The sequence below is a fragment of the Corvus brachyrhynchos genome, unplaced genomic scaffold (assembly GCF_000691975.1).
Source record: "Corvus brachyrhynchos isolate BGI_N302 unplaced genomic scaffold, ASM69197v1 scaffold351, whole genome shotgun sequence".
NCBI classification, from domain to species: Eukaryota; Metazoa; Chordata; class Aves; order Passeriformes; family Corvidae; genus Corvus; species Corvus brachyrhynchos.
The window spans coordinates 195,368-208,162 of record NW_008236203.1 but is presented as its reverse complement, the minus strand read 5'-3'; the positions used below and the strand labels follow the sequence as shown (position 1 = coordinate 208,162).

Below are 12,795 nucleotides of genomic sequence, written 5' to 3'. Positions count from 1 at the left end.
TTCTCCGGCTGTCCCCCAGCTATCACGAAAGCCAAGGTGCCCCCCATCCCTCTTGCTTTTTAGGCCCCCACCCTCACTGTGAGGTTCTCCTGCTTTGCTGGATGATTTGCACCATAAACCTGTGGGGTTTTGCCATGTTTTCTCCTGTGCAGGTGGGGAGGGCAGTGTCCTGGCAGCTGCCTGCTCAGTCATAGGTGTGGGCTCTGACATCGGCGGCAGCATCCGGATGCCTGCCTTCTTCAATGGAGTCTTTGGCCATAAACCCACGACAGGTAGGGTCGGTGTTGGGGTCTCCTCCTCCTCCCTGCCAGCAGAAATGCCATGAGGTGGAATGGGGGCTGTGGGATGAACCCATTCAGGACACCTCTGTGCTGGTCACTGGTGGGATTGCTGTAAGGAGTCAGGTAACCCCTTGCATGGGACAAGCCAGTTGAGGAAGCATAGCTGGGCTTAGCAGCTGGGAAGCTTTTGGTGATAGAATGCCAGGCACGTGGGAGACAGGAGGGGGTTTACCCAAGTATTGTATCCTCAGAATGGGATGTTTTCACAAGGTTGGGATCTGCTGGGATGTTTCTCTGGCTTTCAGTGTACTGACTGGGTGCTTTTCCTCCCTTCCCCACCCTATGCACCTTGCCATCAGCACTTGTGGGGTGTGCAGTCCCTGGGGAGCCATGTCTCCCTGTACCCAAAGACCCCCAGCAGGGCTGCCCTGTCTGGAGATGATACTTGGGGTGGTACCTGACATCTCTGCTCTTAGGGGTGGTGCCCAACGATGGCCAGTTCCCAAACGCTCAAGGCGTGCGGACCAGCTACCTGTGCACAGGGCCCATGTGCCGCTACGCAGAGGACCTGGAGCCTATGTTGAGAGTCATGGCTGGTCCCGGGGTCAGCAAGTGAGTTGTTCCCACTGCTCCCAGCTGCTGAGCTGGAGTCGGCAGCTCTCACAGTGTATTAGTCCTTTGTACGAGACAGGTCTGCACCCCACCCAGTTTGCTTATTACTGATTTCCTTCCTCTGCTCCTGGCTTCAGCCGGACCTTGGCCGCTGGGACTGCCCTTCCCACCACCCATGTGCTCCAGGGAACCGGCAGCCACGAGCAGACTGATAGGTCCCCCTTCACCAGTGAGCTGTCCCACACACCCCTCCCCTCCCAGGGCTGGCCTTCCTCCTGGGTATTACCGGGCCTTTTTCCTGTTGTTGAATGAGTTTTCCATCCCACATCATGGCCAGTTCAGTTCCTTCAGTTCTTGGTCCATGCAACCAAGAGCGTGCTGTGTGCCAGTGAGGAGCAGAACGGAGATGGGGCACATGGGGCAGCCCTCTTTTTTACCACAGCCTGCACACAGTTGCTCTCTCCATTACCACTTCATTTTTTCCCTGGCTCTTGTGCAATCCCAGCCTTGGCTGCAGCCAGGGTTTGTAATCACAAGGTGCTTCTGGAGAGATGAGAATTTTCCCGACAGAAACTTGCTGGGACTGAGGGGGCGGGTGAGCATCTGGATGCGTTATGGGCAGTAGGTGTCTGTGTGTCTTCAGGTTCTCACCTTGCCTCCCTGGGGGACAGAGCAGGGTCTCCTGAGGACACATAACGAGCTTGTGAGAACCTCTAGCAGCTGCAAAGGAGCTGGGGTTGGATTTGTGACAAAGCACCATTCCTTTCCCAGACTGAAACTGAATGAAAAAGTGTCACTGGAGAAAATCAAATTCCACTGCATGGATCATGATGGCGGGTCCATTTTTGTGTCACCTGTGGACAAGGAAATCTTGCAGGCCCAAAAGAAGGTAGGAAGCAGTGGAGGATGGTACTCACTGGGGCGAACCTGAAGATAGAACTTGGGGAGGGGAAAGAGCTGCTCTGTGTGGCTCCTGCAGGGGCCAGTGGGATGAAGGACTGGGGAGGCAGCCTTGCGTCCCAGTCCTGTGCTTTCAGGGGTTAAAAAGTGGAAAGAACTTTTTCTTCTTCAAGGCTAAAGAAGAAACAAGGGGAAGATCTTGCGAGTAGGTCCCCTTACCCTCTTCTCTGTAGTTTCCATGGGCTGATGGCAGTGCATCACATCCTTGTGGAAACAAACCTGTCCTTGCACTTCCCTTCAGGTGGTGGAGCACCTTGAAAATGACCTTGGGGTCCAAGTTCAGCGTGTGGCAATCCACAAGATGAAGTATTCTTTCCAGATCTGGTCAGCCATGATGTCGTCCAAGGACAGCGAGGGGCAGGTGTGTCAGAGTGAGCTGGCAAAGGCACAACTTGGGTGGCAGCAGGGAAGAATCAGCTGTTTGGGGCCAGCTGTGGAGAGCTGTAGGCTTCCAAAACCTGCTCAGGGGCTTTCCCTGCTCCATTTGCCCTCCCAGTCCTCCTTTCTTCTCCTAAAGCTGCACAGCCCCTTCTCCCTTGCTTTCCTGTGGGATGAGGCCATGGCTCTCAGCAGAGGAGCAATGTGGTAATAGGGAGGGGGAGGTTGTTTTGGCACATTGACGTTTTCCGTGCAGGTTGGTATGTCAGCCAAGCAGGGGACATCCTGCCTTGCTCTTTGCCCCATGCTGTGTCTTCTGACTTGTAGACTGGGATTAACACCCTTTGGGATGCCAGGACAGGTAGGGGACTAGCAGCTTTCCAGCAGGAGGCCTGCCTGCGTTATTTTTCCCTGGAATTGCAGCTGCTGTGCTATGCTCTGTGCATGCAGGAAAGTGTTTCGTAATAAAATAAACTTGTGGGAGCATCATAACTTGTGCATTCCTGGTGCAGAGGCAGTGATGAAACAGCCCAGCACCACCACACTAAGGAGGGCTTATCTGGCTCCTCTGCTCCTTCTTCCTGGTCCCATTGTCATATCATAGGAGGAAATGCCTCCCTTGCATCGTGTCAGTTGGGTGTTGCTTTGGGGGACTCTCCCTTCTCCTTGCTGTCTCTGGCAGGGAAGGATACTCCTGCTGCTGCCCTGGATCAGTGTCAGAGCTGTGGGGCACTCCTGATGGGCATCTCCTGTGTAAAAGCAGGAAGGCCTCACATTGGGATAATGGGACAGCTGGAATTTCACTGTCTCTTGCCAGCCTGTGCCTCCCTGCTGCATGTTGGCTGTGCTGACGGGGCGAGCGGGTGTGTTACAGGAGGCACAAAGATTCACAGACCTGCTGGGGGACCACGGGAAGCCAGTGTGGCCGCTGTGGGAGCTGATGAAGTGGCTGGTGGGGATGTCTTCTCACACTCTCCCAGCTATCGGTAATGCTGCGAGGGGCCCTGGGAGGTGCAGAGGCAGTGGTGGGGTGGGCAAGTTGTTAAATGCAGGTATTACCCTTCCAATGCCCAGTGAAGGAACTCAGGGTTTGCCCTGAGCAGCTTCAGCCTAGTTTTGTAATGACACTCCGTGTCTTTGAGTGACATGCAAGCTCAAGAGAGCTGGGTGGATCTTTGATAAATGGTAGTGGGTATTGTGGGAGAAGAAGTGAGGATGATGGAGCTGAGGGCAGGGTTCACTCCTGCTGTGAGCCCTGCCAGAACTGCTACAGGCTCAGAGGGAACAGTCAGGGTCTGCACTGATCTTATTTCATAGCAGCAGGTACTAGAGAACCCTAATTAGCGCAGTCGTGCTGTCTGTCTAATGAGTGCTGGGGTCGTTCTGCCAGCTCTGCTCAACCCCACTGCCTGGAAGAGCTGGAAGGAAGGGGCAGGCTGAATGCCTTTCCCTTGGCAGAGCTGGGGGGATGCTGCCCACAAAGCTGTGCCAGGGGCAGTCTGCTGTGGCTACTGGCAGAGAGGGGGGTACGTGGGGGGCCTCACCAGAAGCGGGGGATGCTGTGTGTGGCTGGGTAATGTATTTTTGCCCCACACAGCTCACAGTCCTCACTCACTCTCGTCCCCATTTCTACCTTTCGCTGCAGCCCTCGGACTGACAGAGAAGCTGGTGAACCTCAACCTCAGTGGGAAGGCCAAGCTGGTGAGCATGGGGAAGAGCCTACAGGAGGAGATGGAGGCGCTGCTGGGGCCGGATGGGGTGCTCCTCTACCCCTCGCACCCCACCATCGCCCCCAAGCACCACTCCCCCATCTGCATGCCCTTCAATTTTGCCTACACAGGTGAGCAGCCCTGGCTCCTGTGGGGTTGCAGCTAGGGCTGCCGGGATGGTCTCACCCATGGCAGCAGTGTGGGCTGGCAGCTGGGGTGTTGAACCCAGAGTGTTCTCATTGCTGATGGTGGGCTGTGCAGCAAAGAAGGGGGTCTTGCTGCTCCAGAGAGTGGGGCAAGGGTTGTTGTGCTTCCTGCTGTGTGGCATCTTTTACCTTTTCCAAGTCTGACTTCTGTGTGTGATATTAGGGGCCTCCATGCCCCAGAGGTGTTACAGCTGCCACTACAGTTTAGCAGGAACCTGAGAGCCTCCATCTCTTGGGGTACAGCCTGGGGCTCCCTGTGTGGGTCCCATGTGGTCTGGACACCTCAGTGCTAGTGTCAGTGCTGCCTGGCTTTGGAGTGATGGAGGGCTGGTGCCTGGGGCAGGAATGTCCCATATTTGGCATGCCATGGTGTGTGCCATCCTTGATGTGGGCACTGTGAGTCTCTGACCAGTGATGTCCTTTGTCTCAGCAGTGCTGCATGAAGCACCAGCTCCCAGGATCTTGGTGCTGTGTAGCAGCAGCTTGCATGCCTGGGGTGGGAGAGCCAGGCAGCGATGGTTTCCAGTCACTGTGCTCACTCTGATCCATCCAACCTTCTCTCTTGCAGCCATCTTCAATGTCCTGGGCCTGCCGGTGACCCAGTGCCCGCTGGGGCTGGGCAGCGAGGGGCTGCCACTGGGCATCCAGCTGGTGGCAGCCGCCTACAATGACCACTTGACACTGGCAGTGGCCCAGTACCTGGAGAAGGCCTTTGGAGGATGGGTTTTACCGGGGAAGGTTTAGCCTTGGGAGGCAGGGACAGAGACAATGGCAAGTGCTGATGCTTGATCCCATCATGGCACTGCCTGCTCCCTCTGCATCCCCCTGTGCCCTCCTGGGGGTGGCTGGTGGTGCCTCCAGCCCAGGAACAGCTGGGCTGTTGCCACTGGAGTTCTCATCCCTGTGGCACCCTCTCTCACAGAGAGACCTGCCTTCCCTGAACCCCTCAGGAGCCGCAGTGCTGCAGTCTGAGGATGTCCTGCCTGCATCCTGCCTGCAGTGGGCACCCACCCACCTCTTCCAGACCGTGGAGTTGGCCAGCTCTGTGACCCTTCTGCTTTCAGAATGCTGAGTGAGAGCTGGGCAGAGGATGTGCTTCCAGACTGCTGGGGCCAGCTGTGCAGCACCCCTCGGGGCTGCCTGGGCCCATGGGGGTCCTCCTTGGCCTGACCCTACCCACAGGGCTGGACTGTGCCTGCTGCACCCAGGCTGGCCTACTGCTGGGGCCAGCTGTGCAGCACCCCTCGGGGCTGCCTGGGCCCATGGGGGTCCTCCTTGGCCTGACCCTACCCACAGGGCTGGACTGTGCCTGCAGCCCCCAGGCTTGCCAGCCTCCACAGTCCTCCCAAGTTCCTGCAGGCTTCCTCCCCACCCTGACCAAGAAGGGGGAGAGAGGGGCTGAGGGGGCTGGAGGAGCCATAGGCTGCCTCACCAGCAGCACTTTGTGGGGTGGTGGGTGTCTGCAGCTGTCAGGCACAGCTGAGAGCATTTGCAGCACTGGATGAAGCATTTCCTGCTTGTGTCTTCCCCTTCTCTCTGGAGGGATCATCCTGCCTGACTGGCATCCCCTGCCACCTGTCCTGCTGAGCTGCCTGGCCTCTGCCCCAGGAGCGGACATGGACAGCGATGTGAGTGGCTTGTCTGAGCAGGCAGCAAGCACAAGGTGTTCTCATTGAGGGAAGTATTAAAGAGCCTGTCCAGTCTACTGTGGCTGTGTGTCCTTTTCCTCGTGGCTGTTACCCTGCCAGCTCCCATCAGGCCCCAGCCCATCTCTACCAGGGATGTGTCAGGGCTGCCCAGCTGCTGGCCATTGGAGTGGTGCAGGGACAACTGGGGGGATGCTGGCATTGGCCCCCGGGGTGGCACTTGGCCACTCCAGGACTCTTTGTTTTGGAATGGCCAGGCTGACAGTGACTCCTGGGCTCCTGGCAGAGCTGAAGGGTGCTTATGAGCCCCACATGCTGCTGTCAGTGGCTCTGTTGGTCTTGTAATGGTTGCACAGCTCCTGGGAAGAACAAGCACAAGCCAGAGGCCTGGAGCTCTTGAGGGTGATGCAGAGCCACATGCAGGTCCCTTGTGCTCTCCCGGGCAAAATGAGGGGCCCCAGCCCTGTGTGTCCAGCCTGTAGCACTGATCCTGGCAAGGATAAAACCTGGTATTGGTTTTGCTGGGATGTCCTGACCTGTGTCTGCCCTGCCATGTGTCACCCCTGGCCTGACCCTTATGCTTCTCTGTCCCCACACCACTGATGGTCCCCGCAGGGGTAGCATAGGAAGCTGCGATGGCGTGCTGGGACAGGCTGTTCCTCAGCCCTGGTGTGCAGAGGGCACTGCTGAGCGGCTGCGCCCAGCTGGGACGTTGCTAACAAGGAAGCAGGGAAGGAAAAAAACAAACCCTGGCTCAGCAAAGGAGGTACAAACCACCCAAGTCAAATCACATCTCCCAGCGTGGTGGCACAGATAACACGGACCTGTCCCCCATCTGGAGGAAGCCGGGCAGCTGAGCAGACCGTGGTAACACTTCCTGTGAGCACTCGGAGCCAAACGTGGGGTTGCTGAGCTGAGGGTGTTGCGTTTAACAGAGCGTGGTGGGCAAGGTGGGTTCCTGATACCGCAGAGAGAAAATGCTGGATCAAGGTAGGGGGGAGTGCTGGTGCTTCAGGGTGGTGTGATGGGGATGCGGACAAATCCCCACAATCTCAGTTATTGCCACAATATGGGGAGGGTTGCTGGGATTTTCCCTCTGGCCATGGCAAAGGGGAACGGATGTGCTGGGGCTCAGAGGGGGGCTGGCAGGGACCAGTCTGCAGTCAACCTCGCTGCTTCAGGGAAGCATTGGCCCCCTTGTGCTGCTTTCTGCAGTGGGAACAGCCCTGTCCCTGCCTGCATAGGCAGCTGGTGCTAGGGTCTCCATCAGTTCCCCAGCTCTGTGACTCCACAAACCCCCGGAACAGTCCTGGAGACTCCTTCTCCCTCCAGGCAGAAATGCTGCTGCCTTCAAAAGGCTCTTTCACAAGGCCAGGAGGGCTCTTGCTGGCCTCAGGGTGGGGGGAATCCCTATACCAACTGCCTGTGCTTCGGCTCTGATGTTTCAGAGGTCTCACCTCAGCCCTCGCCCACAGTTTACAGCTGCACGTCCCTGCTTGTTGACTGTTCCTCTTTGTTTCAAGCTCTTTATGCTGCAAGGGACAGAGAAAGCATGGGGGGAATGTTTTGTACCCACGTGCTGAGGTGGTAGCACTTGTAACATTAGTGCAGAGTCAATGTGAAATGGGAAGAGAGAGTGGCAGTGGTGAGCCAGCCCCGTGGGTGTCCCGTCTGGCCAGGGGTGCTTCCGCCCCTCCGCCTCTGGAGGTGGCCCTGGGCTCCCCACCTTCACGGGGGAATGTGTCCCCACAACCAGAAGGTTGGTGTGGTGGCCTCAAAACCCTTGCACGTCTGCTCCGGGAGAGGAAGGTTACCTCCATGACCGTCAAGAGCAGGGAAAGATTCCTGGTGGCTGAATGGTGGGGCAAGGCCAAGGTAAGGAGAGACTGGCCAGGTGTCAGATGCAGGTGTCCAGCAGGATCAGCCTCTGCTGTGGTTTGCAGTCTGAGGTCTCTTCTTACAGCCCGAGAGGGTCCCTCATTGTGCCCCATTTTGCCTTGTGGGTGCCGTCACACATGGCCAGGGAGGCTGTGGGAAGGCTGGGGGTGTCCTCGAAGTGGTGTCACAGGTTGTGCCAGTGTGAGTCATGCCCAGAGCTGGGCTGAGTCACCTCTCCAGTGGTGTGAGCATCAGGTGAGAAGCTTTCTCAGACCCACATCCCAGTGACAAAGGCAGCATGGCTCCCAGCCACAGGGTGCCAGAGGTGGGTGCAACAGAAGGTCACTGCAGCACGTGCACAGTGCCACAGCAGTGTGGCAGCTGTCCACTGTCCCTGCAGGTTCACTTACCACCACAGCCCTGAAGGCATCTGCCCCTCCACTGTGGACATCTCTGTGCCATAATAGGTATGTGGACTTCATGGGGCAGTGTCACTGGCTGAAGCTTCTGAGAATAATACCCTGTTTTTAATCTCAGGTCCCAGCAGCCCGTCATGTCTGTGGGTAGCGAAAGAGCTCCAGCACACCCATCCCTTTCCGTGGCCCCCGGCACGGCAGCGTAGTGTGGGGGCAGATGGATGGGCTGTGGTAGGATGAGCCCTGCCCTGCGCCTGCTGCTGTTCCTGGCCAGCTGCTCCCTGCTCCAGGGTAAGCTAGTGCTGAAGATGTCACCACAGTCTGGGGGGGTGGGGCCCTGGCTGCAGGGCAGGGGGAGGCACAGGGTCACCTCTCACACCTACTGAAGGTACCTGGGAAGAGGAGGGGCCCAAGTGGTCATCAAGGTGTGATGAGAAAGTGTCTTGGGGTGACTTTATGATGTGTATCCCCTCTCACTGCTCTATGCCCAGAAATTTTAAGTTTTGTGCCTGCTTTGCTTTCTCCTAATTCTTATCTCACAGAAGGAAAATAAGTAAGTAATGGATATTTTGAACCAAACCACTACAGAAAGAAAACCCCAGGATCAGCAGCAGCTGTGTCAGGGTGTTGTCCCTCCTGTTTTGTCAGCTGTGTCTCTGCTTTGGCAGAAGCATGGACAAGGTGCTCTCAGTGTGCGAGGCACTGGGGGGATGGAGGTGCTGAGCACCTGCTTTGAAGTCAGTGTTTGCCCATGCTGGGCTGAAGCTGGGGAACCTGTGCATCAGGCCACAAGGTGACTCTGCAGGACGCTGCCCCATGCCCCTCTCCTCCCTCTCCAGGGATGCTACTGCGTCCACGGGATGTGAAGCTGGAGGCACGGAACTTCCACGTCTGGCTGCACTGGAAGCCAGACCCCAGCTCACCCAGCTATGCCACTTACGAGGTGGAGTGGAGGAACAGGTAGGTGGGGAGGAAGGGGTGAAGGGATCTGGTCTTCTTACACCCTGGCAGAGGCTGTTGGGGACCCCTGGCAGCCAGAGGACTGCTGTCTGGCAGTAAATGCCACAGAGTGACAGAGCAGTGGAGTTGGCTTGTCCCACCCCTGCACATGCAAGGTCAGCTCAGGACTGTGTCCTGGTGGGTTTTGAACAACTTCAGGACAACCTCCCTGGACAGCTTGGTCCCTTTCCTGGTCACTTGCCCAGTAACAAACTAAGGGGTTGCTTTTGGACTGAGGTTTTGGATTTGGGTTTTTTTCCATTATGCTAAATGGGATTTCCTGTATTTCAACCTGTGCCTGCTGCCTCTTGTCCTTTTGCCAGGCACCACTGAAAGGAAGGCTCTATCCTCTTTTCTCCATGTTGATAAGACCCCCCCCAGCCAAAGTCACCTTTCTCTGAGGCTCAGCTGTCGCCACTCCCTCAGTTTCCCTCCCACCACAGAGCCTCAACAGCCTCAACCCCTTGGTTGGTGGGTTCTCCCTGCCATGACTGTGTGTTTTCTCATTGTGGAGAGCACAGGTCAGGGCACAGTGCCAGGTGCCATCTGTCCCCAGGAGGGAGTCAGCTTGCTGGTGATACCCCTCCTCATGCACCCTGGGATGCTGTTGGCTCATACCTGGGCTTTCCTACACTTTCCACCTGGGCAGGATGGCGGCATCTGGGCAGCCCTCCCTTTGGGCTGAGAAGGTGCTGAAAAGAAGCAATCCCTGTGCTTTCTCCCTGGGCAGAACCTCGAACTGGACAAAGGCAGATGCCTGCGGGAGGAACAGCAGAAGCTCCTGGGTGTGTGAGCTGTATTTTGACAGGATTCACGATATCTACTGGGCACGGGTGAGAGCGGTGGCCAGAGGTGAGCAGTCCGAGTGGGCCAGTTCCAGCGAGCTGCAGCTATACAGAGACAGTAAGGACCGGGAGCTGCTCCAGCTGGGCTCTTCCTGGGGGGCCAAGGGGGAGAGGGGTCCTTGGAGAGATCTGATGGGATATAGTGGGAAACCATATGAGGATACTGGAGGGAAAAGAGCCAAGAGACCTAACCAGAGGAAAGGGATGGGGCAGAGCTGCTGGAGGGGGGCTGGTGAAGAGCAAAAGGACAGAGGAGACACAGTGAGGTGAGGACCATGGATAGGAGGCCCCAGGCCAGCAAGGCACCATGAGAATTTGGGTCTCTGGGGAACGCAGCGAGATGGGGCAGGAAAGGATATGATTCTCATATCTCCGTATATGAGAATATGAGCCTTTTGAAAGGCTCACCTTCCTCCCCTGTCATGGTCTGGGAGTTTTTGCCCCAGCAAGATGAAGCTGGTGCAGGCAGGGGCAGAGCCTCTGGTGATCCACTCACCCTGACTATTGTGTTTGCCAGATGTGGGAATGTGCCTCTTCTCAGTCACAGACTGTTCTGTCCAAAAAACCTGATGGTTTCTTGGAGCTAGAAAATTTTCAGGACCCTGCCCTGACCCCCATCACAGGGGTTGTTGCAATAAACTGAATGTGTGAGCAGCTAAATGGGTTCTACGTTGGCAGTTTGCGTTCCCTTGTTCATTCCCTCTGCATCCAACTGGCATGGAAATGGGTGCACTCAGAAAGTGATTGCTGGCCTTGGCAGGGGGTTTCCAGGCCCTGGTGGACGGCTCAGGGGTGAAGGCCTCAGCAGTGGGAGCCGGTGGTGCTGCAGGTCTGTCAGTGTGAAGACGAGGCAGAAGCAGTGCTGGCTGTCATGAAGACCTGGTGGCTGCCATTCCTAGAGCTGGTTTCAGAGCACAAAGTGTCATCAGGCAAGACCCAAGGAGCTTCTGTGCTCTGGGAAGGGAATGTCAGATAGAAAAATATCATTTCTAGAGAAACAAGATGCCTGCCTTCCTTTGAAGGCCTTAATTTTCTATTTTTTTCCCCCCTCCCTACAGCAATTGTTGGCCCCCCCAAGTTGTCCTGGCTGCTACAGGATCAAATCCTCAGCGTAAACATCACCACACCACTCACTCCCTACCGGAGAAGAGCTGGTTCCTACAAGCCAGTCGACCGAGTGCTGCTGAAGCTGTGGTACTGGCTACACCTGTACGAGGGGAACCTGCTTGTCCAGCAGGTGCGTGGTAGCTGGGCAGGGCCCAGAGCTGCAGGGCTTGCACAAGCTCTCCGGGTGCAGCAAAGCCACCATCTCAGGTTGTAGTGGTGTGGGGGTGGCTTTGCCACAGCCCTGCCCACACCTGGCTGTGCATGCAGGTGTCAGGTGCTCTGCACTCCCAGTCTGGGGCTCCCACCTCAGCGAGGCAGGAGACCCCTTCCCTCCCCTGGGTAAGAAGAACTGGACTGGTTCTGTTCAGATGAAAGGTGATGCCACAGGTGTTTCAGGAGATGCTCTGGGACCTGAACACCTCCTGGGGCAAAGAACCGAGTGTTGGAGGTGCCTAGGAGGAGGGACCATGGGGCAAGTGCGATGCTGAGGCTGCACAGAGCAGTGGAGCCATGCACAAACCCCACCTCCAGCCACTGTGGCCACCTGTCGCATCTGCTTTCAGGTACCCTGCAAACGGAGCAGTGAGGAAGTGCCTTGCACCTTTGGGCATCTGAAGCCCAGCACACAGTACTGTGTCCGGACGGTGGCTGCAGACATGGCAAGGGAGCGGAGCCGGGAGGCTGAGCAGTGCCTGGTGACTCCAGCAGGCCCTGCAGGTGGGAGGACTCTCACCATCTCAGCTGGCACGGTTGCATCTCAGGTCCTGCTCATAGCACAAACTTGCGTGTAGATGTGGGCCCCTCACCTCCAGCCACTGTGGTCAGGATTGTTGCCCAGTGCTGCCCAGTGGGGACCTCTCAGGGCAATGCTTTCTCGTCATCTGCCTTGGGCTTGCCTCCTGAAACATCTCAGCCTGGCATGGATGGGAAACACTGATGGAGGGTGGGCTGGGAGGGATGTGTTTGAGTGACCCCTCAGCCTGCTGTGACCTCCCAGCAGGCTTTCCCTGGGTCCTTGCCATGCCGAGTGCCTTCTTCCTGCTGCTGCTACTGAGTGTGGCTGGGCTCTACTTCATCCAGCTGCATGTCTTGCCCAGCCCTCCGGAGACGCGCCTCCCAAAAGCACTGGTGAGTGAAGATCCTCCTCCAGTCTCTGCCTTCTGTGTAGCCATAGCCGAGCCAGGGTTCCCTGCATTTGCAGGGGCTCAGCACCTCCTTTCCTCCAACTCTCACACCACCAAGCCCATCTTGGTACCGAGGTGCCTTCCCTGCTGTCTGAAGCACGGTCCCCCAAGGAGAAGGTACTGGTGGAGGGCATCAGTCAGCCATCCATCACAGTGGAGGATGGGGTCTCAGGCAGCGCAGCCCTCAGTGTTCAGCAGTTTTTCACTCCTAAGCTGGCAGGGCTTTTGCCGGCTGAGGCTGACCATGTCACTGCTTGTGTCCTCACAGGCTCTCCAGAACAGCGAGCTGAGTGTGGCCATACAGGTGCCTCCCCTCGAGCTTGAGGAGAACCCACTGGCCCTGTTCCTGCAGACTGAGCTCCCCTCCCACAGGCTATCCACAGCTGGGCAGGCATCAACCACAGTCCCACAGCTCCTCCGCGGCCTTGCCCAGGATGTGAGTGGCTACTGTGGCAATGGGTTTGGCCCAGACTGCCCTGAGGGAAGGGACCCATCCTGCACCCACAGCCAGCTGGGGCACGCCTGGGATTCCCAGGTCCCATCACGGCTGGAGAAGGATGGGGAGACAGGTGAT

General features: G+C 57.2%; 2 protein-coding genes across 2 annotated transcripts in view; both read left to right on the top strand.

Moving 5' to 3' along the window:
* FAAH2 (fatty acid amide hydrolase 2) overlaps positions 1 to 5,354 on the top strand; it is a 6,180-nt gene extending 826 nt beyond the window's left edge. The window contains exons 3-11 of the mRNA XM_017741298.1: positions 153 to 272; positions 758 to 893; positions 1,665 to 1,782; positions 2,095 to 2,214; positions 2,488 to 2,592; positions 3,106 to 3,217; positions 3,877 to 4,071; positions 4,715 to 4,917; positions 5,069 to 5,354. Coding sequence (XP_017596787.1) covers positions 153 to 272; positions 758 to 893; positions 1,665 to 1,782; positions 2,095 to 2,214; positions 2,488 to 2,592; positions 3,106 to 3,217; positions 3,877 to 4,071; positions 4,715 to 4,890 — 1,082 coding nt within the window. The 3' untranslated portion in view covers positions 4,891 to 4,917; positions 5,069 to 5,354. The remainder of the gene's footprint in view (positions 1 to 152; positions 273 to 757; positions 894 to 1,664; positions 1,783 to 2,094; positions 2,215 to 2,487; positions 2,593 to 3,105; positions 3,218 to 3,876; positions 4,072 to 4,714; positions 4,918 to 5,068) is intronic.
* Positions 5,355 to 5,415: 61 nt separating this feature from the next.
* LOC108448342 (interferon lambda receptor 1-like) overlaps positions 5,416 to 12,795 on the top strand; it is a 9,334-nt gene continuing 1,954 nt past the window's right edge. The window contains exons 1-8 of the mRNA XM_017740994.1: positions 5,416 to 6,742; positions 8,208 to 8,377; positions 8,926 to 9,046; positions 9,816 to 9,988; positions 10,989 to 11,167; positions 11,601 to 11,754; positions 12,038 to 12,165; positions 12,490 to 12,790. Coding sequence (XP_017596483.1) covers positions 8,308 to 8,377; positions 8,926 to 9,046; positions 9,816 to 9,988; positions 10,989 to 11,167; positions 11,601 to 11,754; positions 12,038 to 12,165; positions 12,490 to 12,790 — 1,126 coding nt within the window. The 5' untranslated portion in view covers positions 5,416 to 6,742; positions 8,208 to 8,307. The remainder of the gene's footprint in view (positions 6,743 to 8,207; positions 8,378 to 8,925; positions 9,047 to 9,815; positions 9,989 to 10,988; positions 11,168 to 11,600; positions 11,755 to 12,037; positions 12,166 to 12,489; positions 12,791 to 12,795) is intronic.